The following is a 26,962-nucleotide window of genomic DNA, read 5'->3' on the forward strand; positions in this document are numbered from 1 at the left end:
ACCCAGTACTTGTTCTAATGTATTAACACTGTTGCATGTGTAAGTGATAGCAAAACATCTCTGCAGAATCACCCTATTCTGTAAGTTCAATACAATGGTGTCAGGGAATCAGCTCTCTCTAATGCTTTCCTGGGAGGCCTCAGATTGCTACCTTAACAGGCAACAGGTGTACATTGTCCTATTTATACTCATAAAGCAGCCTTATTGAGCAGCAAGAAAGGCTGGTGACTGCAGGCACCAGGAAGGCAGTCAAGTGGTTGGAGAACTGTTAGATGCTGCTGATGGAGTAATAGCCTGGCTGAGTGGCAGAGAAACTGAAGGCTGCAAGGGATGAGGAGGTATTCGTGATGGTTAGTGTCTGTGGAAGACCAGCAGGGGGTGATTAGACTGCGCAGTCTTTCCTGAGAGGGGTCCAACATGTAAAATCTAGGATCCTGGAGGGGATCTGACAAATAAGATAGATAACTTAAAAGTAAGGATGTACCGTACACTGGTAAGCGAGTAATATGTCACACTGTGTAGCTGGAAGTACAGAATTTCTCCCTAGTGGCACTGCGTGTCAGACTGTAGTGGGCTTATCTGCTGTGTGTTCATCCTCCACGGTTAGTGTTTGACTGTATAAAGTGTAGAAATTGTATGGAAAAAATATTTGTGTGTGTGTGTGCACAAAGCCCTTATAAGCCAAACTGTGCCTGTGTATCACAGATGGGTATTGTCTTTGCGTGTCTTTATTAAGTGTTTATGCTGCTGTTCTTGGTCTTAGAGATTAAATGGTCACAATGGCCAAACAGTCCAAATAATCTAAAGAGTGGTACTAATTGGTAATACAGGCTCAATTAATTCTCAGCCAGATTACGACATAAATATTTAACAATGTCTGGACTGTTCCTAGTGAGGTCATTGAGCCAGCATTCAGAGGAATGGGACATAAAAAATAGCATTAAAAGACAAGAAAGCACAAAAAGAAGGGAGAAAGGAATTATCTTCATCAAAGAAAGGGGAGACAAATCAATGTGTTTTGTGTTTGAAGTTTAATAATTACTGTATGTATTTTTGTAGAAGGCAGACCACAAGAACTCTCACCTTTGTAAATATCTATAAATGACAGTAGTGAAACGTTACTGTAGGTATTCTGTAGCTGTATTATTGTAAAGAAGCATTTTGTCCATCTTATTAAATTTGTTGCCTGGTCATAACTACATTACCAAGCTGTGCCAGAGGAGCCAAGAACACACATGCTCTGTGTCACTATTATTACCTGACAACAAAGGGTTGGAATTATAATTGATTCTTAGAATTTGCTTACATGGCAAGCTGATTCATATTTGATTTGTATATTCTTTGAGCACCTCTTAATTGATCATTTTAACACAGTCTTTGTTGTAACAATATTTAGATTTTTTCACATATACAGTATATCCTCTATACACTGTTATATAACTTTAAATCCAATTTCAAAGAAAGAATTAGACTTGGGGAAAAAAAGAAAAGCCTTGCGGTGTTTGCCTTCATTTCAAGCAGTTTAAGCTCTAGCATACTTGTTATCAGTTCTAATTTTATAGTAAAGTTTTAATGTATTACTCTCAGATCAACAACTTTTTCTTTTAAGAAAAGGAAATATAGCTGGTAAATATACACTACATAAAAAACACTTGTATATACATTTAGAAATGCACATGCAACTATATTTTTTAAATGATTCAACTCATTCTTGTTGTGTTTCTGCTATTATTTTTGTATCCTATTTTTATTGTTATAGTTTTAAGATGTTCATCTGTACTAAATTAATTTCCAAATGATAATCCCAGAGTGCAGATAAAAATTAAATGGAATAAAGTAAGGATTATTATGTTCTTTTGCTAGAAAGCAAAATTGTTATCTGTAAACAAATTTCTAACAAGTATGTCATGTGTAGAATGGGTCAAGGATACTCATCCACCAACTTCAATTGTGTGAAGATCAGGTCATGCAATAGTACATTGATCACAGATCGAAAGTATTGGGTGACCTTTGTCATACAGAGGTAGTTCACATTACATTTAGAGTTGCTGTAGCAGTCTTTTGTCAAACTAATAATAATAATGAATGAAGCTGACATGAACAGTACCCTATATAATTATGCTACCTCTATCTGAATGATGTTCACAGTGTATAATGAGGAAAGAAATGCATAAAGGAATTGGTGGTGAGAATTTCACCCCACAGTTATCGACACACCACAAACAAGTGGCAGTTTTCTGCAGTTCACACACTTTTTTCTACATCACATTTTAAAAATCTTTCATGAATGCTTTCCACAGACCAATCTCTACAATTCTCGGCTACAGCCTCCTTCTTCCCATAACTGGTAGAAATTGAATCAGTAAGTCCTCCCTTTGCAGGTGGAGAAAAAAAAATATCTGAGTATACTTTATTTTTTGCAAAGACAGATTAGAAACCTGCTGTGTTCAACAATGGGACATGGAAAACTTTTTTAAAAAAATTAATTACCTTCACCTTCTGATGCCAGACACTGGATGTTTATACAACATGAATGCAGAGAACATTGTATCTAAATACATTGTTTTATATGAAGACAATGTAATGATGTCTGCAAAATTAATATAGTTGTATGCATCTAGTAAAGTCAATATACATTTTTATTCAATTGAAATACATAAGTAACAACAGTAAATGGACTGCATGGTGAATAATTTTGATTTTACCTACTGTATGTTGCGAGATTAAGTAACACAGAGTTGATACATCCATAAGGAAAGTCCATTTCCTAATGTGGTAGCATTAGACAGACTGACTATGATGAGAGATTAGTGATATTTGTGATAGCTGGAAGGGTGTAATGTATAGTTCCCTGCAGCAGATAGTTCAGAAATTCAAATGAATACTCCATGTCTTAAGAATAAGAAAGAAATGGGGAGACTTTTTTAAATCCTGAATTTTAAAGATGACCTTGACCACCTTGACAATACCTTAATAGGTATCCCTACTGAGATAATAAAGACGAGTGTGCCAGAAAATGAAGAGAAAATTGATTTTAATACACAGTAACTGCTCAAAGGGATCAGCTTCCCAACCAGTAATTGTGCAGTAGACACAGATCTCAAAGTCCTAAATTACAGGTTTTCATTGCTCAATTTGCCATGTCCATCTACTGTACCTTGAAAGTAACTTTTCTCTGTGCTTAAATGCCGTTATTTAGTTACTCTTCTTGAATAGATAAATAATACAAAATGATGTAATTATACACGGGCACATTTGCTTCTAATTATATAGGATGGTCAAATTTATGAAGAAATGTTACGATATCATTATCATTACCCGCAATCAAGAGTTATGTACATTGCATTTTTATGATTTTGCCATAGCAAGTGCTCTGGGGCATAACGTTGAATCACTCAGAACTGAAGCAACACACAAATGAAAAATTCTGAAGAGGTCCGGAGGACAGTACTCGAATATTGAAATTTTGATTTTGAAGAGTTGGCTATAAGACTTTTAACTGCTGTAGAACAAAAACAAGTATTAAGAAAACATGCACAGTGTGAAGGCAGGCAGTGTGCTGTGTAATGCCGAGAACTACAGAAAAATACCTAAGACTTTTAAAATAGTGAAACTAACATTTAAAGCACTGCTAACACTAAGTGTGATTTCGAGATCTAAAGACAGGTAATATATGTACAAGCAAATGAAAGCAGCTGACCACGTACCCACACACCTTGGCAGAGGTGCGCTCCACATGCGACGGCCTCCTCCAAGACAAATGACCTCTGACACCCCCTCCAGTCTGTACCCCATATTACAGGAGAATGTCAAGGTATCTCCGATACCAAAGTTGTAGCCCATCCGTTTGCCGAACCGCGGAGTGCCTGGATCTTCACACGGCTCAAGATTATATTCTGAAAAATAAATATCCGTAACAAAAACAAGACAAATGACTTTGCAACGAAACAGAGTCTTTTTAATTGGTGTTACACAGAAAATGTTTTTGCTACACACACCCACTTTTGGAATTGAGACTGGTTAAATGCAACTCTGCTCTTCAACACTCTGACAAGTACTTTATAAGAGAGAAGCAAACCTCATGGAGCATGTGATCCTCCTACACATCACACGTACCATTTTTTACACAAGACAACAGTGCATTCAGAAAATGTAAGCAAATGCTCACACAGGTAACACTAAAAACTAACAGAGAGGTGCTAAACCCTGACCGATGTCAAACCCACCAAACACATGGTTGTTAGGCTAATCATGCACTGCTGTTGGGAACTACAGTCACAATCAGCTATAATCCTCAAATTGTTATTCAAACAGAAGCCTTTAACAGCTAAATTAAAGAGAGAACTGTAAAAATAGTAATTTTTATTGTTTTTAATCTCATGCACTTTGATTAGTGATGGATCAAAACTATTACCCATCAGTAAATCTCTAGCTCCAAACCCAGTGGTTTTGTATTTGACAGAGGTCTGAAATTACAGAACCCTATCATCAAGCATTAGGCTTAGACATTGTGATTGCAGGAAGGGTGAGTTCTGATTTAATCCAGGCCTCCCCCTGCATTTTGAAGTGCACTTTAGAATGCAAATAAGTCCCTCTAAACTTCTCTTAGATTATGTGAAATAGAGAATATGGTTAATAATGCTGGCCTTATTCTGGATTTATGCAAAACACTGTAGCTGGCTGGCAGTGATGGGTCAGTAACTCATCTTATGTCATCCATATCATGTGTAATATTTTTATTTCCATAATTATTGCATGACTCTAAAAACAACCAAAACATGCATGGCTATTTGTAAAATACGGTTTGACTGTAATGAATAATTCCTAGCAATTAAATATCCCTTTAGATCCATAGACATATAGGAAGGGACCCGTTTTACCACCACTGAAGAGCAGCAGCCATAAGGACTGGGTATTATACGGTAACCATTATGCACCAGCAGCCCCAGTATAAAATTGGGAGGAGAAGTCAGAAAATACTTAACAAGCTGAATTAATGGGTACATTTTAATGTGCAAGGCCTGAGTGGATTAGAGACAGGATGAATGGATTAACATCCTTGTTCTTCCAAAAATTGGCATGGGATGGTTAAAGACCAAGAAGTCAGAATCATGTTCTAACACCTCATTTGAAGGATGACACCTCCAACTGCATAGCGCCCCCTGTCACCATAGTGACTCATTGATTTTGAAATTCTGACCTTCACCATGTGAAGAGCTCCACCTATGGGCACTTGCTCACCAATACCACTCACAGCAGGAATATGATTTTCCCTAGAGGTGTTCCACAAAGGAAATCATTTTTCAACAAAAAACAAAATTACATGTTCTTAAAACTCAAAAATTGAAAAACAGTTTTGGATTTGCCTTCATCCCATGTTGAGTCTCACCGTGGCAGAGTATAAAACAGTACACAGAAATAGAATGAAACAAATTCTTTTGTACTAGAAAATAAATAAGCTAGATGGACTGAATCACCTTTTTTTATTTGTATCCATTTTAATATCAGATGTCAATGGTAGCTCCTTATAAGTATAGAAATAGAAAAGCATACTGTATGTATAGATCTTCTAATTGGTGGATATGGGTGTCTCTTTGTATGTATTTAACAACTTTCTTTTAACTTTATGTACTGTACAGTAAACAAGGGATAAAATGCTATCCACATTATTTGTGTCAAGGATCCCAGCTATAAATCATGCATAGATATGCACCTGGATTTGCATGTTATAGACTTTTAATGTTAATCAAGTTAAGCATGAGCATGGAAAAGCACATATTTGCAACTGAAATCCTTAAACTATGGATCAGTTCAGCACTAATGTCAAACTTAGACTTTGGGGTGAGACGGAGGTGTATTTCATACCTCATCGAAATATTTAATGAACCTCCTTCCAATCTTGTCGCATATATTTTTGCTCTGAGAATTAACAACAGTGAAAACAAAATCCACAAGCACAACAATTCTAATCCTTTACTTCACAGGGGATTATAGGTGCTGTGTGTAAACATAAAGTTTCTCATACCACCACACAGTATTCAGTGCAGATATTTCTCAGGCTAGGAAAATGCTATTACAGCAATTCTCACCAAAAAGCAAAAAAAAAAATGAAATCAGCACTTAAACCAGGTAGAATTTTGCTGATGGTTCAGGGATGTGTTTGGAAGACTTTTCTGATCAATATTTAATATCTGGAAAGGTTTGTCACAGCTTTATGATAAATATGTCATTGTGAAGGATTGGTAGTGTTTATCAAGAAGCAACATTCTTCAAGAATGATGGCAGTTGCTCAGTCACCAAGCTGAATGAGAGACACATAAAAAGAATCCTGCTGTCCCATTGCCTTCCAAATCTTGCCCTGACTGAACAAATCAGGTCTTACATGTTCTACAAACTAACCTCAAAAATATAAACTAAGTGCCACCGCGAAGCAAATACTTGAGAAAAAGCATCATTTGTGATAACGTACTATCTATTGTGAGGACAGCAAAACAGTAATAGGATGGACTTTATTTTGTAATTAAAGTTTTGATCAATGATGCAGCTGGAAATACATATGGAACCATCCTGAGTGCCCAATCACTCAGTTAAGTTTAAGCTCAGCTACTCTTATCTACATCAGAGGCAGGTATTGCCTAATCATTCAGCTCATTAGTGAATGCAAAAAAAGCAATTACAATGGTGGTGCAGAACTATTCAAATTAGCCTTATTGAAATGCAAACCTAGCCACATTTTTGCTACATTTTAAAAAAGAATTGGAAGAACAACATTTTTCAAAAAACAATTTATAATACACATGACACACCACTACAAAATGAAAGGAGCCCATAAGTGGTTAACTATTTCTAAAGTACTGTAATATCCATATGTGTTATTTACATTAGATATACCATATGGCTATGTTTTAGAGATCTTAAGAGTATGCATATGTAGTTGGAGAGGAGAAGGAAACTACCACCGGATTTCAAAAGCCAGCTTTTTATTTTAAATATGGAGGCGCTAGAGGTAGACATATGTGAACAAGTATGAGTAAAACTTCAAAGAAAAAGAGATTGACATCTACTTTAGCAGAAAATGGTGCTAACAGTTTTTTTTCCAAAGAAAAATCAGTGGAATCTGTATTTTATATGTGCCAATGCACTGCTTTCGCTGTGACATACTGTACTGTATAAGGTGAAAGCAAGATTCGCAAAGCACACAGTGAAATCTATTCTCTCCACACTCCCCTGCTGGATCATAAAACTAAACTAGACATCTGTTACATTGGGGCTTGGAGGGTTAATATTCTGCATATAAATACAGAATGAATTTTTTAATAAGCACATTTATCAATATGTGTCAATGATAGGGCCCTCCCATTGGGAGACTGTTAAGGATTAGCAGTTGCTCACTGAATCCTTTAATACATTTTCTCAACCATAATACCCTTCACAAACTTGGGAGTCAAAGTTCTTGGTTCTTGTTCTATGAACGTATGTGACTTTATTAAAATGTCTGTTACATAAACAGCAGAATTGCTTTTGTGGAAAAAAGCAGTATAATGCTGTCAGTAGCAAGATACTTGCAGCAAGCTGTCTTTGATCTTAAGGTTTTATTTAATGAGAAGAGACTGCTGCTCTTTACTCAAATGCCCTTCTTGCTCTAATTCATGTCCACTGATAAGCAGACATTTTCAGCTCCTACTGAAAGCTGCCAAACCTACAGAGTCCACAAAAAAAGTCAAAATGTTTAAGATCATATCCATAGAGGCTCCTCATAGGCTCTAAGGACATGATTGTAATGAAACATTAAAACTTGTCTAATTAAATTAAGCCCCCAGATCCTTTTTTACCTTTCCTTTCTTTTGATTTTTCTGTTCTTTTCATCATGTAATATGCATATACTGTACGTCTCCAAACTCAATAAGTATCTTGCTGAATTTTTCTTGTGCATCTAAAGCCCAGCTCCTCCCTTCCATTCACATTTTTTATTAAACCTATTTTTTTAACATGATCAAAATCTCAGTTTTAAAACATTTCAAGATCCATAGTTAACATAATCCTTCTGGGAATTATCTAGTAATTCAGCAAGAAAACTGAAGAAAAATGAAATACAAAATTGCTTATTCTTACAGTTCTTACAGACCAAACACCCTGATTCATGACTGTGAAAATGATATGTGTTAAGGACTTTTGTGCAAAATATGAAATATTCCTACAGACACTCTGTCTTTTACTTTGGACCAGGATCAATCATACTAATTCATATGTACAGTGCTAGAAAGATAATGACTAGATACTCCCCTCCATGGGAATCTCTTGGTATCTGTAAAGTGGTTTGTTCAACATCAACAAACAAATTGGTTTCAGCCCATGAGATACATGCATAGCCTGTTTCATTTTCTTACCTGAAAAAGTAATGTTAAATCCTTCATATGATATTGAGAAATCTGAAATAAAGCGTAACTGAGCCTTGAAATTTCCATAGAGACCAGCGTTGATTGCTGCAGGGAGTTCAGAGCCAGTCAACCGTGCCAATGGCTGAGTAAAGCTGCCATTCTCTGTGATTAGTAAGTAGTCATGATGATCCTCCAAATGAAACGTGTGGAAGGTGAATTGCACTCCTATTAAGAAAGCTAAAATTAGGTTCACGGATCAGGATAATGATATACATGCAAAATGCAAATCTGCTCCCTGAATTTTATCTTACAGGGAAATAATAAAGTTTTATATAAATAGATTTTAATTTAAGAAGATAAATTGTATTAGAAATGCATTGTAAATCTCATTACAATTAATGTGGGATTACAAAACAATGATGCTGAAATAAAAGTAGCTTTTTAAAGAAAGACGAAAGTGCACATCATGTCTTGGTCTGTATTCACCAAGGGTCTGCCACCTTGAGTGTGTCAAGTTGAAAAATATCCCCCTTCCTTGGATATAAAAAGTGGGATAATAATATACATTCTAAGATCAAAAATGACTTCAAACATGTGTATCAATTGTTTTTTTTTCATGCATCACATTGTTAAAACTGTAGTTTAAATGACTCCTGAGAGGACAGAGAAAACTGCCTTTTCTGTATGTTTTCATTGCAGTTTAACAGGCTGCCACTTCAGTTCATTTTTCTTACAATATGCAAGATGATAGCAGTGCAAGAGAGCTCAGTTATTTTTAGAGCAATGTCCATCATTTTGAATATGTTAAACATTACGAACTCTGTACAAGCTGTATTATGTCTAAAAACATTCAAATACTCCATATTCATTTGACTGTAGTATGAAACTCAGCTATTGATCTAAAACTTGAATTAAGCTACTATGAACAGCGCTATAATTAATGCATTCCCATAAACTAGCCAGAAGATATTTTTCCAAAAGTAATCCATTTTACAACATACATAACTGAATTACAGAAAATTATGTGTTCATAATCTTGACAGTCCAAGCAATAGTATATTCAGGTGGTAAAGTCTTAGAATGTTAATAGTAGTAAGCATCATTTACATTCAATATGCCAGATGATGACTCTTATCTGGCTGGCTGGTCTAAAATGCTTAAAATATTGCTGGTGCTACTGTATGTTCAGTACTGTTCAAGATCTGGTGATATCCAGGATGCCAGATATTATTTCTATTAACATTTTTACTGCTAGGATCCGTAACCGCAGTGAGGTTACAGTGGAAACGTGGAGGGAGTTCCAGTGAAGCTGTTTGATTGGATCTTAGGGATCTTTTTATGTAGAAATGTGGAGGGGAGTCGCTAAAGGGTTCATCCAGGGTGGGGAATGGTGTTTTGGAAAATAAAACTTACCCCCTAACAAATGAATAAACATTAAAAAAGCAAGGTTAATGAGTGCACCTTTACCTTTTCCATGGCTTACTTCTACAGTCCATGTGCAGTTTAAAGAGTTTGGGTAAAACTCAGGGTATCCAGGAGACAGAATTGTCCCTCCTGGTCCTCTGATATCCCCACCACACAAAGCTGCAAACAAAAACAACAGTTGCCCACGTTAATTTTTTCCCCAGTTCTAGTCAATGTGAAAAGAATTGTAAATTAAGTAAAATCGCATCAAAAATACTCCCTTTCCCTTTCATAAGCCAAAGCAATTTTGTTAGGTTACCATCAATATAAATTATAAAATTGGATACATAAACACAAACACTTATCTATTCAAAGCAGATGCATTGCTGAATTAAACATGGATGGAATACAGCTGTATAGGAAAACAATCAGATTCAGTGTTTTGTCTTGCCTTAAACAGGGACATCATGAAGAGTTACAAAGAGTAGCAATTATGTGAAACTATGTTACTTGAGCTTTTAATTCTCTCCCCTAAAAATACATTTTTTACATAGTGATTCCAATGTTTTGATTCAGTTTTGGAGTAACTTTAACATTATTTACTCAAAAATATATTGGTTCCTATATAATCATCAAATACATGCCTTTTATTAATGCTCAAATGATATTAAAAAAATATATTTTTATTAATTAAAAGAGGATAAAGGAATGATCAATAACTTTAGTCAAAGTTATTGGTTTAATAGTTACTCATTTTCGAAACCATTAAGAAACCAAGGTTTTAGAAAATTATATAAACATATTTAGGTTATTTTAGTGACAGGGAGAAGATTCAACTATAAAACAAACTATTAAACTATTAGTTAAACTCATAAATAGGATAACAGATAACTAAGATTATCATATCAAGTTCCAAACCTAAACCTAAAAACCTAAACTACAGCACTGAAGCTGGGATGCACAACAAACATTATAAATAAAATTTGCCAGAGCTCTAGATTTACATCATATGAAACCATTTCATAATAAAGATATTATTTCTGAGAGAAAGAAATCATGTTGTCTAAGGAGGTACACTAACAATAAAAATATCTGCCTGAAGCTTTTGCCTTCCCTCTTTGCACTATGTGTGATCATTTTACCATTTTTTTATTACTCAAAGTCTATAAAAATAAGCCCCCCCCCCCTTCTTAATTAAATTATAAAGATGGTATAAGAAAAAATGTTTTGCAAGTAACTCATTTACTATCCATGAGAAAAGTATTTATGTAAATTTTAATATCTGTCTCTCATAGCAAAAAATTGAGCAAGATGATCAATATGTCCAAAATATTAAGGGGTTCTCTCAGATACCAATATCTCATGTGGAGATCAGTCCCTGTTAAATTGAGCAGTGTTCACAGAAAATTGTCTCTCTGCATTTCATTCATTGAGAGCTAAATGGCTCATAGAAGAAAACTGAATAGTCTCAGTTTAGCTAACTCAGAAATCAATAGATTCAAAAGAAGTAACAAATAACCTAAAATCAAGGCAGTCATTCTTCTTCCATGGCTGTAGTTTGCCTTAAAAGCCATTGTCTCGTCTAAAGACCATTCCTTTCAAATCCTTTTGCCATCACCAAAACAAAGTAAATGGCTAATTTTAAGATGGGAAAAGGGCTCAGAGCTCATACTCACAGTTCAGTAACAGAGGCAATATATCTTTTTTTTTTTTACTGCGCATAGAGGGGAATAAGCACTTTACAAAAAATAACAGAATTCTGTTTGAGAATTCTTGTATCATTGAGTTCTAAATGTTTTAGAAAATATAGCTGCTGAAGCTGCTTTCTCAGTGTTGTATTCAATTTTGGTCATTAAATCCATTAACCAGTCTTGAAATATACTCCTGATAGTCGATATGGTACACAGATACCTCTGAGTTTGATTTTGTAATAACTAGGATCATACTATATGCAATTACTATTCTTTTAGGAAATCTCATACATTCATTGTAGTCTGTATGTTAATATGCTGTATTGTGCAGTCCACTGCTCTCAAGCACTGTGCTTAATTTCTTTTAGCCAAGATAAAGTAACTCTTCAATAATATAATCCAGAAATATCCAACACTTGAACTAATGAAAAATGATACTTTCCTGCTACAAGGATTTGCCATAGTTTCAAAATATATAGTTCTTCTACTATACTACAACAGTAAGAAGAAGATCACTTTATTGGCCATATACAATTTCTTGTTTTAGGAATTTGCCTTTTTTCGCAGACCCCAACTTGCTCTCCATGAGACACACAGATAGGGAGAGAAGTTTGGGGTCAGAGCACAGGGTCAGCCATTTATAGGGCGCCCCTGGAGCAGTTGGGGTTAAGGGCCTTGCTCAGGGGCCCAATGGAGTAGGATTCCTCTGCCGGCCGCAGGATATGAACTGGCAACCTTCCAGCCGCAGGCGCAGATCCTTAGCCACAGAGCCACCACACCGCCATGGTACACCATAACAGTACATACTTCTAGTTTTATAGATTTAAAATATAAATTGAAACTAATGAAATCAGCGGCTAGGACCAAAAAACTTAAAGGGTATAATTGTTCATCTGTAAAATGATTCTTTGATTTTTCAGCAATAAAAGAGAGAGAAAAAAGACGGTGCGTTACATGTTAAATTGTACGTTCATGACAATGCATAAAAATGTCACATTACACTGTTTTAGGATTTGCTATGTGCTTAACATTATTTGCACACTTGAGTTTCCAATAATTAATAAGAACCTTTCTTTATATTATCGTCATTAAAATACATAGCGCATTGTAAAGCTTCTTCTAATTTTTATGTTAAGGAATTTTGTTGAGAACCTGTAGAAAAAGCTCCTGCATTACACAATTTCCAGGTAGTCATGATATTCTAGGCACTGCCAGAGTGGCCCATGCTTGCTTAATGGACACCATAAGTGATGCCGAGAAGCAGATGCTTCAGCTCCCTATATCTCATAGTTGGCCCCAGAACAGGGTTTGAAACTAAAGGTAATCTGAATCCCACGACATGCATTCTCAAAATCACAACCAAGATTCTATATTAACAGATGAGAGTAAAAAAAAGTCAATTTCCCTTATTAAATGCTGCTATAAACAGTAGATATATTAATTTTATAAACTGCAAACTAAAGGGGTTTATGTTGCTGTAAAAGCCTTCTCTGTATACAGTATGTGTGAGCAAAGTTCTAAGCTTACAATTACAAATTATGCTCATAAAATAATAATTTTAGCATTGATGAATGATCACAAATCTTTATTTGCTTTTTAAAAAAAGAGATCCCTGTAGGTTGTTATCAAAGATTCAGGGCAGAAAACAATGTAATCAATGGAAATAAAATAACTTGACTGCCCATTGCATTCTCTCCAGAGGCAGCTTGTTCAAAGTTCCTGTGCAAGAAACATTCCACCAAATTTAGTCCTCAGACTTCATAGTTGAATCCCTGTAACTTCATTACAAGTCACTAAAATTGAGTAAAACTTTCCTTTTTTTCTAATTTATGCCTTCCAAATGTACTGGGGGCATTAATAACACAACGCAACACAACGTTTGTTTTACAGTCACATATATTACTTTCATGGTAACTTGTATTTGTGATCACAATATTAATATGAATTATAGATACAGTATACATTTTATTTTGGGTATTTGTATCCATACACTTCACCATATTAGATGAAAAACATGCTTTATGTTCAACCAATAATAATCAAGAGACACATGCACACTAAGAAAATTTTAGTTGTGTTGTCCCTTTGAGGCACTTACTACATAAAGCCGGCAGCCCATTGAGATTAGCAAGTTATTTTTGGAAGCTTTTGAAATGCTTTATGAAATGCTTTATGAAAGCCATTTGAAGATCTTGCCTATTCTTGGGGTGTTATGACTCCAATGTTTCTTTAACATGTACAGTAATAACATCTATGTTTGATTTGGATATGAACCTATGGACTTCAGGATCTAGATCAGTTCCAAAAGCTTTTCCAATTTTGTTCTCCTAAAAATGTAACATAAAAGGATAATATATTTCTGGAAAAGCAAATTCATTCTGCTGCAGCCATCATTAGTTACATCAGCACTAAGGACATGCAAGCCAGTTCCAGAGGCAGCTATGCATGGCCAGGCCACAACATCTGTGAAGCCATGCTTCACAGTTCAGGTGGTATTCTTTGGAGCATCCACAGTGTCTTTCTTTCTCCCCAATTTAAGCTTCCCATCAGTTTGACAAATGTTTATTTTGGCTGTATCTGTCTCTAAATTGTTGTTTTAAAATGCCCCTGTCTCATCTGTGTAATCCTGAGTAAAATCGAGCTAAATTCTAAAACATAGTGAAATCAATGCTTGCCCATGCATGGCCATCTCTGGAACTAGCCCACATATCTACCAGCTAAAAAGTTCATTATATGGCACTTCCTGCAATTTTGTAAATTGAAGGTTTGTAAATCAAGGTTACGGGGAGTCTCTTTATAGCTACAATATACTAGTTGACTTCCGAAAAGACTGACATATTTTTATCATAAGTAATGTAAGGATTTTAATTCTTAAAATAAATCCTGGGAAAAATTTTATTTTTTAATATATTTTACTATTATCCCTTAGGCTACACATCTGATTCAATCTCTCATCTCATTATACAGCTGATACCTTTTTACTGATGCCAGACAAAATTTTTATTGACAAAATGTTTTATTAATAAAAGAAAAAAAAACAGAATGAGGTTATTTAACTTGACATATGATTACTGTAACCCTAGCAATACGTATTGTTTTCAATTTTCCTACTCAGTGAAAAACATTCACAGAGGACTAAGATGTATTTAGATCTAAATATCACATCATTTTTTAAATTACATTTTAAAGTATAAGATCTAGGGTGTCATGGTGTCATCGATATAAGATCTAAATTTAGCAGATAACAGATAACAGAGTTTGTAACACAAAGACAAACTTTAAAATGAGTGAATTTCAAATATTCAGTTCAGTAGCATGGTGGCACTTCAGGGAAATAGCTTGGATTATCAGAAGCAGAAGACAGATGAATAATCTACACACTTGAAGCTTTCCGACTCTTTTTAATGAGACAGTTTGGAAAGAAAACGCAAAGCCCTCAATAGTTTCAAATGGCTTATTAACATTCTTTGAGAAAGGACTTAAAAGCAGCCTGTGAAGCTGTACAACTTAGTAAGATCTATAATCTTTAAACAATATCTGTTAGAGTTAACATTTTGACTTCCACTTCATTTTCTAGCTCTCTATGGTGGAATTATTTAGACAGATCCCTCAATGGAATTTATATTGTTACAGACCTGTACCATGAGTTGAATTCCTAAATCTTGACCAAAAAACATTTAGAAAAATTATGACATAAGGGTTACTTTAATCTTGCACAGTTCTGAGGTACTGGTTTTGCTAATCCTTGAATATGTTTCTTGCCTTTTTCATCTTTTTGAGTTGCCATGTGATGTGGGCAAAGTAGGAGCATCTAATTTAGTTAGGTGGTTGCTCTGACCTTGATACAGATCATAATGATTGTGATGCATTATATACTGTATTTTCTCTCTTCATTTTATAGTACACAAAAGTAGTGCAGATGTAAACAACATACAAATTGTTTAAGTGGGGTAGGACTGATTGTATCATTGAGGAAGTAAGAAGAGCTAGGAAATGTGGAGAAACTGAGGTGGGAATTTTATCATTTAAAAGAGTGCCTTGTGGGTGCTCTAAAATGGGTATAACTGAAGGATGGAAGGATTTCTTGTTGAGGAAATGAAAAAGTTTAAAAGACTTGAACTACAAGACTTAAACTAAGAAATTAAAAGAAAACTACATATACGTTCCTGGGTGACCCAAAAGGTCTACCTTACTACTTATTTTCCATATACTTCTAAAACTTATATGTTACGTACCAATTAAATTGATACACCAATTAAGGTGTGCCCAGTGTTGCTAACAATAAGCCTCATGGGCACAACGTTTACAGGGTATCTCAAATAGCTATTCCTATTTAAATGTGTGGACCTGTACCTTAATTAAAAAAAATTGCAACAGACCTATAAACACAACAAATACAATTTGTCTCCAGTTTTCCAGATCTTTCCTAATTTTGTCTGCTGTGTTACTTGATCCCATTTGCTTATGCTGGCATGCTGGAGGTGCACAGCAAATACTTAGCACATTGAAATGCAGGCAAAATAATGCCAGCATAGATGGGATTACTGCTGACCTGAAGTTAACACACCCACCCATATGACAATAAATATGTTATTTATTGCACAGTGGCTACACACAGGACAAACAATCAGCCTACAGTACATAGAGTATAAATGGATGATCAAAGTTGGGAGCAAAAAGTACCAGAGTAGTAACTAGCAGTAATTTCTAAACACTAGTTTGCAGTCTGCATCCAAGTGAAATGGTTTCTTTGGACTTATGAAGTTTGTGAGTGGGGCAGCAATCTAGTCAAAGTTACTACAAAATGACCTGTAATAGTCAGCCATTCCTAAAAATCTGTGCAGTTCATGCCACAAAGGAAACTCAGGAAAATTTGACTTCTACTTTGACCATTAGAGGAAGTACTTTGCCTTGATCAACCACTTAACCTAGATAAGTCACTGAAGCACGCACAAAGTTACTCTTGGACAAATTGTTAAATCAGCAGCTGACAAATGGCCAAATAGTTCATAAATATGCTTCAAATGGTCTAGCCAAGTGGAACTAAACACCACAACATCATTAAGATAAGCCTCACAAGTTTTCAATTTGTCTTTGTAGGACAAAGTGCATCAAACATTGAAATGTTCCAGGAGCACTTCTCATGTTAAAAGGGCATTACTAAATATTCAAACAAACTGTGAGGTGTGATAAAGGCAGAAATTTCTTAAGCATGCCCTGATCAGTTAACAGAACTTGCAATACCCTTTCAGCAGATCAAATTTGCGGACCTGTTTAGCAGAACCAATACAATTCACACAATCATTGACTCTCAGTATGGGATATGGGTCAGGCATGGACAAGGCATTAAACTTTTTATTGTCTGTGCAGAAACTAAATGAGCCATAAGATGTAGGAAATAAGTTGCAAGAAGAGCTCCAAGGACTAAACCTGGGCTGTGTGATACCATAAGTAAACATATACTCGCTATGGATACAGGATATAGCAACACTTTTCCCCCAGCCAAAACATTCCCCAGGATGAATGAGACTCCCTTTATAGACAAGCTACTGTACTGTAGGTCTCACTCAACCACTACAGCCATAGGACCTGACTTCAATTCAGATTTGAGTTTCACAGTATGCGAGACGTACAGTACCTATGCCCATCTCGATTCCCTGAATAAGAACACTGGATCCAACAGAAGTGTAATGTGACAGGGGCAAAACTCCCCCTAAAATAAAGGACTGAGCAGTGTCAGCATCTAAAATGTTGTTACTGGCAGTAGTCTCTCTAGAAATAGAAGGAACTGAGGAGGTTTCATCAAAAGGAAGCAGTTTCCTGGGCAAACCCTTCTGTTGAGAAGACACATTAGTGAGCTTGTCAGTAAAGATGTTCTATGCATCAGCACAAATTAATTTGCAAGTATAGTCGCCTGTTCAAGAGTAAGCACTACATGTTCAGGGAGCAAGCCGTATGAGAACAATATTATAGAACATTCTTTAGCCAATTGTATTCATAAGTCTGTTTTGCTTCCAAACATGTGACACACAGTGGCCCTCAAACAGAAGGAAATATATCTATATAAACACATCTATCCACATTCAAAATTACTGACCTCTAATAGATTATATTAAGAAAAAGGCAGTGTTTATGCAATAATAAGGTCATTCTCCATCTGCTGTTAACAAGAAAAGGTTTGATACTATTTTAATACACACCATCACAAGTAGGTAAAGGATGACTCCACCAGTGATTTTTTTCACACACAAGAGGTTCCTCATGGCTGAGTCTGTAACCTGGATCACAACCAAAGGAAACAGTAGATCCTATGGAGAAGTCTTGTCCATATCGAAGTCCATTGACTGGGATTCCCGGATCCATGCATGAGTATGTATCAACTGTCACACCTATTCAGAGGAAGAGTAGTTCATGGTGAAAAACAGTAATGATTAATTGTGAATTATATGAACAATAAATATTCTATGAAAGCACAGCCCTCTCAGGGCCAGATTCCCCAAAAGCTTCTGGGGAATGAACTGCAGCTTTCAGTCACCAGACTGGATGCTGGAGACTTTCCTGTTTAAAAAGCAGAGGCTTTCTGTAACAGTCAGTGGATTAATTCAGCCCATTTGCTTGGAATTCCCATACTGTGAATAAAAAGCACTGGTGTATTTAACAACTGTGTGTACATGTGTTTCTGTTGTCCTGAGCCTACCTACTGTACTTAAAGATCCCATTACAGCATGCCCAAGAGTCTGTCACAATGCATAGATAAACACCTAAGCTATTTTATCCAAATACACATTAAAATATGAATATACATTTGGTCATATATATAATTTAACAATGTGTGTTCTTAAAAGAAAAGACACATAATTTTTGCATATGATAACAGAAACATAAACAGTAAATGGTATACAACATATACAGTGTACAAAAGCAAGATATGCCAGTACCACTTACTATAAATTGATTAATGAACAGTATATTTGCTTGTGACACAGTGAATTCATATATTGTATACACCTTAATAATCCCCTGAAATCAAATCTTTGTCACCAATACGGAATGCAGTTAACAGCAGAGACAACAATTTACTTCATAAAGAATCAAGAAGATTGAAACTCCAAAAGTTTGAAAAACCATATAAATCATTTTGTTACATACCAAAAATTACTTACTTTCATAGAAGATTTTGAACCCACTATTAGAACGACTGTTATCAGTGGTAAAGAGAAGATAGAGATGATTGCTACTGCTAAACAAAAACTGGGGGACTTGGGTTCCATTGTAAGAGCCAATAAGAGGTGAAAGGAGATTAGGTCCATCGTGAATTTCTAAAAAGTCATAATTGAGCTCAGTCTGAAATCTGAGTGGAGATAAAAAACAATGAAAGTTGACAGAATAAATCTGTTAAAAGCTAGGCAAAATGTGAGAAAGCAGATTAAAATAAAGATAGGTTCATACAAAACACATAAAATAGATGTAGAAAATGTACATATTATCTTCTTATTACAAAACCAACAAAATAAACGTGAAATGTCTCTAAAGCACAAAGTGTATTTTTGAAGCACATCTTCCAATAGATAGTAATCTGTTGATTGCTACAAGAAACTTGAAGCTTGTTTTCACCATTAAAAAAACAATGTAGTAAACTGATGTTTTTAGAAGGTGTTAATGTGAATATAAAATGTTATCCATGTTTCATTTATTATTATTTCAATTGTTAAGAGCTACCCAAAACAATGCTTATTAATCATAATAAATGATGCAAAGTAATGTTTAGCATAGTCTGTAGTAGCAGTAGTCATTCTATATAAGAGCAATATCAAATCACATGTATTAAGTAGTGAAAAACTGAGACCTGTCAAACATGATTTTGATGGAATGTCCACTTTCAGCTTCAATCACCCACTCGCAGTTCAAAGAGTCTTTGTAATATCCAGGCCAGCCTGGTGAAAGGATTACGCCACTGGGGGCAGAGATGTGACCACCACAGGGTGCTGCAAAAGGAAGAGAACCACACTTATTCTTTTTACATAAGAACAATCCCCTAGTGGAACTGCCAGTAAACCATATAGGGAAAACATGTGCTTTTTTGTATTGATTGTCATATAAGGCACATCCAAAATTGCAGAGCGAGCACCAGCCTTTACTGTACATAAATGACAGATCTTTTCTTTGAATAGGGCTTTTAAAGGAATCCATTATCATTCCCCTGTGGAAATGCAGTAGCAGATTACATCCCTCCTGTAAACTTGTTTATGTTTTCCAGAGAGTCTGAATGTATGAGGCTTGTGTTTTTACACAGGCTTTGGGTCTTTTCAGAGACAAATTTAAAATCATATTGGCAGAGTAATGAAACTGATTTATCATAACCCAGATGTAATATTTGTCACTTACAGTGGAAGAATATACTTAAATACATGATGCCATACTGATTTAAACAAGTCAGGCTTCAGCACCTAAATATATGTACTAATGTCTTGTACAGTGCTAACATTTAAGGATTTGATAATAGTGAGCTCTTTTTAATTTTTTTTTTACAAAACACCCAATCACATAAATCATCTATATGTCATTCACATTGTCAGAGAATTGCAAATGTGCTTATCCTACCCACGGTCATAAATGTTCATGGGTGTTCATTTCATTTTAAGTGTCAATTATTAGGCATGTATTAACCATATATTTCCCCATATATAGTATCAAACAAATAATAATCTTGTTCTTTACCTATTAGGCATATGTAACAAACTTTAAACATGATTTCCCAAACCATTTAAAAAAAGGCAAAAAAATCTTTTTGAGCTATACGTATTTGGCCACATATCTCTCATTTATTTTTTACATTTACTGTAGGAATTTGTTTAATGCTGAACTAACAAAATGTAATAAAGTGGCTATCCAGCATTTGTTATGCACTAGTAAAAAATAAATACCAAAGACAGGCCTTAATAATACAGCCTTAAAATGAGGAGTCATCACATTCATTTTATAAGTTCTTTGTATTTCATCCACTATGTGAAAAAGAGTATTAATAATGACATAAAATCAGATAACTGTGATTAAAAAAAAGCATACATGACTGACACTCTGGTAAATCTAAAGAGACTAAAAGCCTGCAGTCTGTTAAATCAAACCTATTTAAACTCCTCAAGTTCATAAACTGGTATATGTCTGTGTTGCTTAAGATCATCATTTTCATGAAATTCTCATTTCAGGAATGAAAGATAATTACCTTCACATTTTGGAATGGGTCCACTCCACATTACCTTTCCATTATCTAATTCACAAGTGATCGTTTCTGTTCCTTGGGTTTTGATAAATCCTTCTTCACAAATCACAGAAATTGAGCTACCTAACTGAAAATTGTCACCAAAGCGACGGGCATTTATAGGAATTCCTGGATCTGGACATTCATTGTGACCAAAAGCTAGGAACAAAAGAATAGAAACAGCAATTAAAATGGCACAAAAGAATTTTAAAAAAAAGATATTCACAAGTAATCTAGTGACTTATTAAATTAATATATAATCATTAAACTCATTTGTAATCTTTTGAAAGAAAGACACTGTATTACAATACAGAAAGTTTACTTTTATACATGGCAAAATGGCATATTAAATAAGCAGAAGAATTTTGCCACTCAATTCATATATAAAATGCAAAAGGACTCAAGCATGGCCTGATCTGAGAACAATTTTGAAAATTATAATTTTTTATAGTGATTTTCTTTTCCATATTGTATATATATATAGAAATAACTTCTCACAGGCTGCCAGATTTTTTAATGTTACACACTTTTAAATGTATTTTAGATTTTGTGCAGGGGATGAAAACAGCCTTTAGTCAGTAACAATAACAGTACACTGTGTAAAGCTTCAAAATGAAAACAAGCAGTGATATGGTAATAGATTGCCATATAATTGCAGTAAAATTGATACAATGTTGCCTACAGACATGTGTAAGACACATGTGGATTCCCAGCATGTGGATTGATGTCAACACTATCATGTTGGTACCACAAAAAATACTGTTTTGAGTGTTTTTGTCATCATAATACAGAAGCAATCTGTCCAATCCATGGAAAATGGAAGAGCAACAACATACTTTATATATTTTATTTAAGGTATAATGAACCAACTTCATGTGCACTTTATTAAGGCTCCAATACAAAACTGAATGTCACCGAAATTACAATTAATTCAAAGCATATACAGCAAATCAAGCATGGTGGGTGGTGATGGGCCAAAAGTTATGTATAATCATAGCAATGCTTCCATCAGTGTATGACCAACCTGTTACGTTGTGCACTGAACGCTTGTAGAAGCTACGGTGAACTTGGCTGGCACCTTCGTTTTAATGATTGTATCCGGCGCTGCAGAATTTGTACAAGTTTTGACTGGGGCTGCACGAGGACCAGTTTTGTGGGATTTAGAGATCAAAGCAATGATGGCTCCATTATGAATAGTTACACGTGCAATCACTTCCACTGCTTAAAGCTGTAAGTCAGCACGTAGCGATATACTGTAAGTACTGTAACGGACACAGCTGACATTACAGGTTGTGCGAACCGGTTGCGAATAGCAGGTACCTCAGCCGCCGTGTTAATTTGCAGCCTAAGCATACTGACGTACAGTAGCTACCTACTTGATATAGGTATTACTATTATACGACAAGTGTGCTATCGTGGTAGCACATAAAGTACACAAGAATTACTATAAATATTCTACTATAAATATATTACTATAAATTACGAGATAATTTTCTCTGAATTATGAGATACTTTTCTTGTAATTAAGAGATGAGGGTGAGGATTTTGTTTTTCCTTGGTGGCAGCAATGTGCTTCCGTACTGTTATATGATGAAGATGAGCATCTTTAGTAAACATGAAACAAATAATTATACTGAATTTTTGTACTTCAGTCTGTTTAAATACATTTCTAATATGTAATATTACATATTATGCAGATTCTAGATGGTTGCATCTGTATAGCAAAAAACTATTGCTGTGTAGTTTAAAAGATATGTATACAGGATGTACACATTTCTATGGAGTTGCAGACAAGCATTTAATTTAGGTTCATATGAGAAACGTATTTACTTTAATCTTATTATTATATAACTTTATTAATATATACTATATATATACTATAGTATAGCATAGTACAGAGTTCTCAATAACATGTTTTTTTCAGGCAGGATTGAAGCTCATACAGATGTTGTTAAATGTTATTTTAGTAATGGTTCAACACAAGTTATGTAATAAGCACTATCATTTCAGTTTTATGCTTTCCTATTAAACAGACATGATTAATATGCAATGAATATCTAACCCATCTTTCTACATTGTAGATAATCAGTTCCACACTCTGTGGTGGAATGCTTAATACACTATAAATGCATTATTGGGTTTTTTATTGAAAGTTATAAAATAGTTACAAATGGTCCTTTGTGTCCATTAACATTGGTGACTAGAGTTTTAAAAATGCCTCCTTTGAGTTCCATATCCTTATTTTTATTAGATTTTCAATAGCAAATGATGTATTAAATTTTGATTTATATGAATAAAACTATATTAATGGGGATAGAAAGCTCAATAAGTACATGCAATTTAAAGGTAAAAAAATAGAACTGTGACTATTTTGTACAAATTATTGAACTGCTAAAATGTTCAGGGGGTTTCTTTTTTCAGATTCCTAGTAACTCCTAGGAAATCAATCTCCTGCCAAAATCTAAATCAATTCTGTTTCATCATAGTGTCAAACTTTTATTTGTGTTTTTAAGGTATGTTACAAAAGAATCTAACAAATCAACAACTGAGCTTATTCTGGCAACTCATTTTTTTATTTGATTTTTTTTCTAATTGTTGATCTGTCCTTTATGAATTCACTCTATCTAAAACCCTTATTTTTTCTTCCTCCAGAAGTACCAGCTATGAGTGTCAGATCTGTATATGAGTAAAATAAGATATTTGCTGTCTGGAAAAAGTATAGTTAGCAGATGTGTATAAACAATATGCTTAAAAAAACATTTTCCATATATAATATGACATTTCCATAACCATTGGTCTTCTTACTGCTTCATCTAAGCCAGCACTGTGGGGAAGGTGAAGCCTATCCCAGCAAGCAATGGGCGCAAGGTGGGATATACCCTGGAGGGTACCTGCAGGTCACAAACAGACACAAACGCAGACATGCACATACCACAGCCAATTTTCCCAGAAGCCAAAAAACCAACTGGCTTCTCCTCGGACTATGGGAGGAAACCAGAACACAGGGTGAAAAGCTATGCAAACTTGGGGTGTACATGCAAGACACAGTCACAAACAACACCACAGGTCCAGAATTGAACCCAGGTCCACAGAGAGAAAAGCAGCAATGCCAACAAATGCCGCTCCTTGAAATTTCAATATTTCTGATGGAGTTTTTCTGAGAAAAGTACACTTACTGCTATAGGTGATATTAAAGCCTCTGCCAGACATCGAGTGATCAGCTTGAAACTCTAAACGCAAGATATGGGTATTACTTGTGAGGTGGGAGGGGACCTCTGCTCCCGTAAATCTCCCCAAAACTGATGAGTCAGGTAGTTCTCCATCTTTCACAGTGAGAAAGTCATATGGTGCCTCCAAGTCAAAGTCATTAAAAGCAAGGTGAATTCTGCTCCCTGGTTCTGAGATGATAAGCCAAACACAATTCATGTTGTTCCCATAGCCCTCTGGGTAATCCGGAGAAAGGACAGTTCCCATGGGGGCAGTGAAATTAGATAAACAAGGAACTGCAAGACAAAGTGAACAAAGGGAAAAAAATAAGTGTTCCTAACAACACAATCCTGACTTTAAGCTTCAGCACTGCTGTGGAAAAAAAAAAGTTAAAATGATTCTAGGTGCCCTGCATTGCATAAGTGTTATGCCACGAACATATGTGGAAAATATTGTCGTTACATTAAATCACCTTTTTCCTTCAAAAACAACATACAGTATGCAACTTGAAAAACAGTACTACATCATTCAGTGTAATATGTAAACTTACTGAAATATCCACCAAAGAAGCAGTGTAACTAAAGACTGAAAAAGTTTATTGAAGGGGCATATATATATACCATATATTGGCATAACAAACAAGCATTATTGAAATTGAAATCCATTGATATGACTAATCTTAATATAAAAAAGCATTGCTTAGTTTTATGACACTCATCAATGAATGCAGCTGGGATCTGAACCTTCAAATTGCCAGATATACTGTTGGTCCAGAAGTCTTACTACTATTCCACAGTACTGTCTCTAGAATAATCTTTGTTGTGTTGACTATGATGAAGGAATGGTATCTTGGATGTCTCCTTTGGAACACTCTGGAGAAGTAACAAAACTTTCAAAACAAGTTTCTTATATTTGCTTATTTATTATTTTTTGAATTCTTTTGCCAATTCATTCATTTCAAAGCACATTACCTTAAGATTCGACATGCTCTTATGCTGAGCCGTTGCTCACCCAAGAGGCTGACATTGATGCATGATAGAATATACTGTATCTATACCCAATGGCATTGTTAAAATTTTTCACATGGCCAGTTGGTCAATCGGGTGTGTCTTTCTCTTCGCTTTAGTCCCCTCCGCCTTCTGCACCATATTTCTTCACATGAAATGCTATAACACATGCCTCATGTAAAAGATGTGGTTATATATTGAAAGTATATATACAGTATATACTGTATATACACTTTGAAATATCATCTTTGTTTTCCCCATGTCACGCAATATTTTGGGAGCTTGCGAGAGTTCGTGAATCAGCTATAAGTGTCCATCTTCAGCGAGGGTGTTAATCACAAATAAATAAATATAATATTAATAATATTTTGTTAACGGAATTATACTCTCCAGCAGATTACATATGACGGGTGTAAGAATGTTATAACAGATTATACATTAAGTCAAAAACATAGTTATAATTTAAAAGCATCTTACAATATGAGTGCCATAAAAGCTTCATGGTTCTCCTTAGCCAGTCTCTAAAATTAAATTCAGTCTGCATTTAGAGATTCATTTACTCTGGCTATTATTAAGGTTACTTATTTAGGGCTTCTGGCTGATTACCTTTCTAATGTATAAGTTGCTTATTCCAGAAACTCTTTATCAATCATTTTATAAGAAAACTACTCATACTCACATATGCAGATAGGTATATTTGCAGACCACTGGTTATTGTTTTGACAGGTAATGGTTCTTTCCCCAATGAGTTCAAACCCAAACTGACATTCAAATCGCAGCACATCACCATTTGAAAATCCACTGCCTTCTCGTATGCCATACAACGGTGTACCTGGATCACCGCAGCTTTCTTTATCAATTTCTGGAAGAAGGAAAAAAATCCTCAAACAGTAAATCTTGTCATCGAAACTGAGGCAATGTTTACAAACAGACTGACAATTAATGTTAATAAAGTACTGTATGACAACAAAAGCATGATTTCAATACAACTTAAAGAACAAAGCAAGTGAAGGCAGCAAAAAAAAATCAGTACCCCTAATTTCCCAAAATGGGGCTCCATGGTAAATATTCTAGCTAAAATGGTAAATAGATCTGATTGATAAAACAAAAATTACATCTAAATCACATTTAGAAGGAATGTACTTTTTTTATTATATCAGGAAAATAACAAAATAAATATTTGACTTATACATCACCTTTTAAGTAATCATTACCAATAGTTTTGCAAAATGTGAAAGGCATTTAAAATACAATAAAATGAAAGCAAATCCCAAAACAAAAAAAGTTCATACAAAAGAGCTAAAAGAACTGAAACCTATGTTGTCGCGAGCAAAGAAAAGTATGATGGGACCTGATCATGACGAGCTCCTCAGATCAAATAGCTGTTAGTCTCCAACAAGCTAGATGGATTAAATGCTATTGTTTGTAACATGTTGAATAACTTTAAATCGGCAATTCTTTTTCTTCTTATTATTATTATAAGACCTTCTTATTTACTTTTGTGACCTGACTCTTCCCATTTTAACAAGGGCTCAAGGTCCCATAAAAGCAAAACAATCACAAAATAAAGTACACTGTGCTACTATACTAGTAGGCTTTCATGTGTATTTCAGAGTAGGCTTGCATGTGTTTTCTTAACATGAGCTTCATGTGTTCTATCATAATACTGATGAACATGTCCAGAGTGTTCAATTTGCATTTAATGTGACCATTAGACATGGTTTCAATTGTCATTCAGGTGTAGTATGGCATCTTTGAGCCACAATTTTTGTGTTTTTCTGAGCAAGAGGCTTTCTCATCGTGAATGCTACAATAATGGAAACTGCAGTGTAAAGGTGTTAAGTCAGGTTTAACATTTTTTTGATAACCATCCCTCAACACGTTGTGGCCAAAGACCACTTGCCTACACTCTTTGGAAAGCTCTCTGAACTTCATCATGATGATGCTTGCTACTAGTGAAATTTTTCTTATTGCTCCCTCTTTTATAACTTCAGAGGAACCATACAGAGGCCTGCA

The 26,962-nt window shown here is 35.0% G+C and overlaps 1 protein-coding gene across 11 annotated transcripts in view; it reads right to left on the reverse strand.

The window, feature by feature from the left end:
• csmd3b (CUB and Sushi multiple domains 3b) overlaps positions 1-26,962 on the reverse strand; it is a 553,423-nt gene that overhangs the window by 170,941 nt on the left and 355,520 nt on the right. For all 11 annotated transcript variants that reach the window (XM_015357110.2, XM_069195150.1, XM_015357108.2 and 8 more), the window contains 9 exons: positions 25,626-25,808; positions 23,909-24,235; positions 20,697-20,891; positions 19,320-19,458; positions 18,637-18,824; positions 17,674-17,862; positions 9,846-9,962; positions 8,388-8,603; positions 3,708-3,896 (listed from right to left, as the gene is read on the reverse strand). In XM_015357110.2, coding sequence (XP_015212596.2) covers positions 3,708-3,896; positions 8,388-8,603; positions 9,846-9,962; positions 17,674-17,862; positions 18,637-18,824; positions 19,320-19,458; positions 20,697-20,891; positions 23,909-24,235; positions 25,626-25,808 — 1,743 coding nt within the window. The remainder of the gene's footprint in view (positions 1-3,707; positions 3,897-8,387; positions 8,604-9,845; positions 9,963-17,673; positions 17,863-18,636; positions 18,825-19,319; positions 19,459-20,696; positions 20,892-23,908; positions 24,236-25,625; positions 25,809-26,962) is intronic.

The sequence above is a fragment of the Lepisosteus oculatus genome, chromosome 10, assembly GCF_040954835.1.
Source record: "Lepisosteus oculatus isolate fLepOcu1 chromosome 10, fLepOcu1.hap2, whole genome shotgun sequence".
Classification (NCBI taxonomy): domain Eukaryota; kingdom Metazoa; phylum Chordata; class Actinopteri; order Semionotiformes; family Lepisosteidae; genus Lepisosteus; species Lepisosteus oculatus.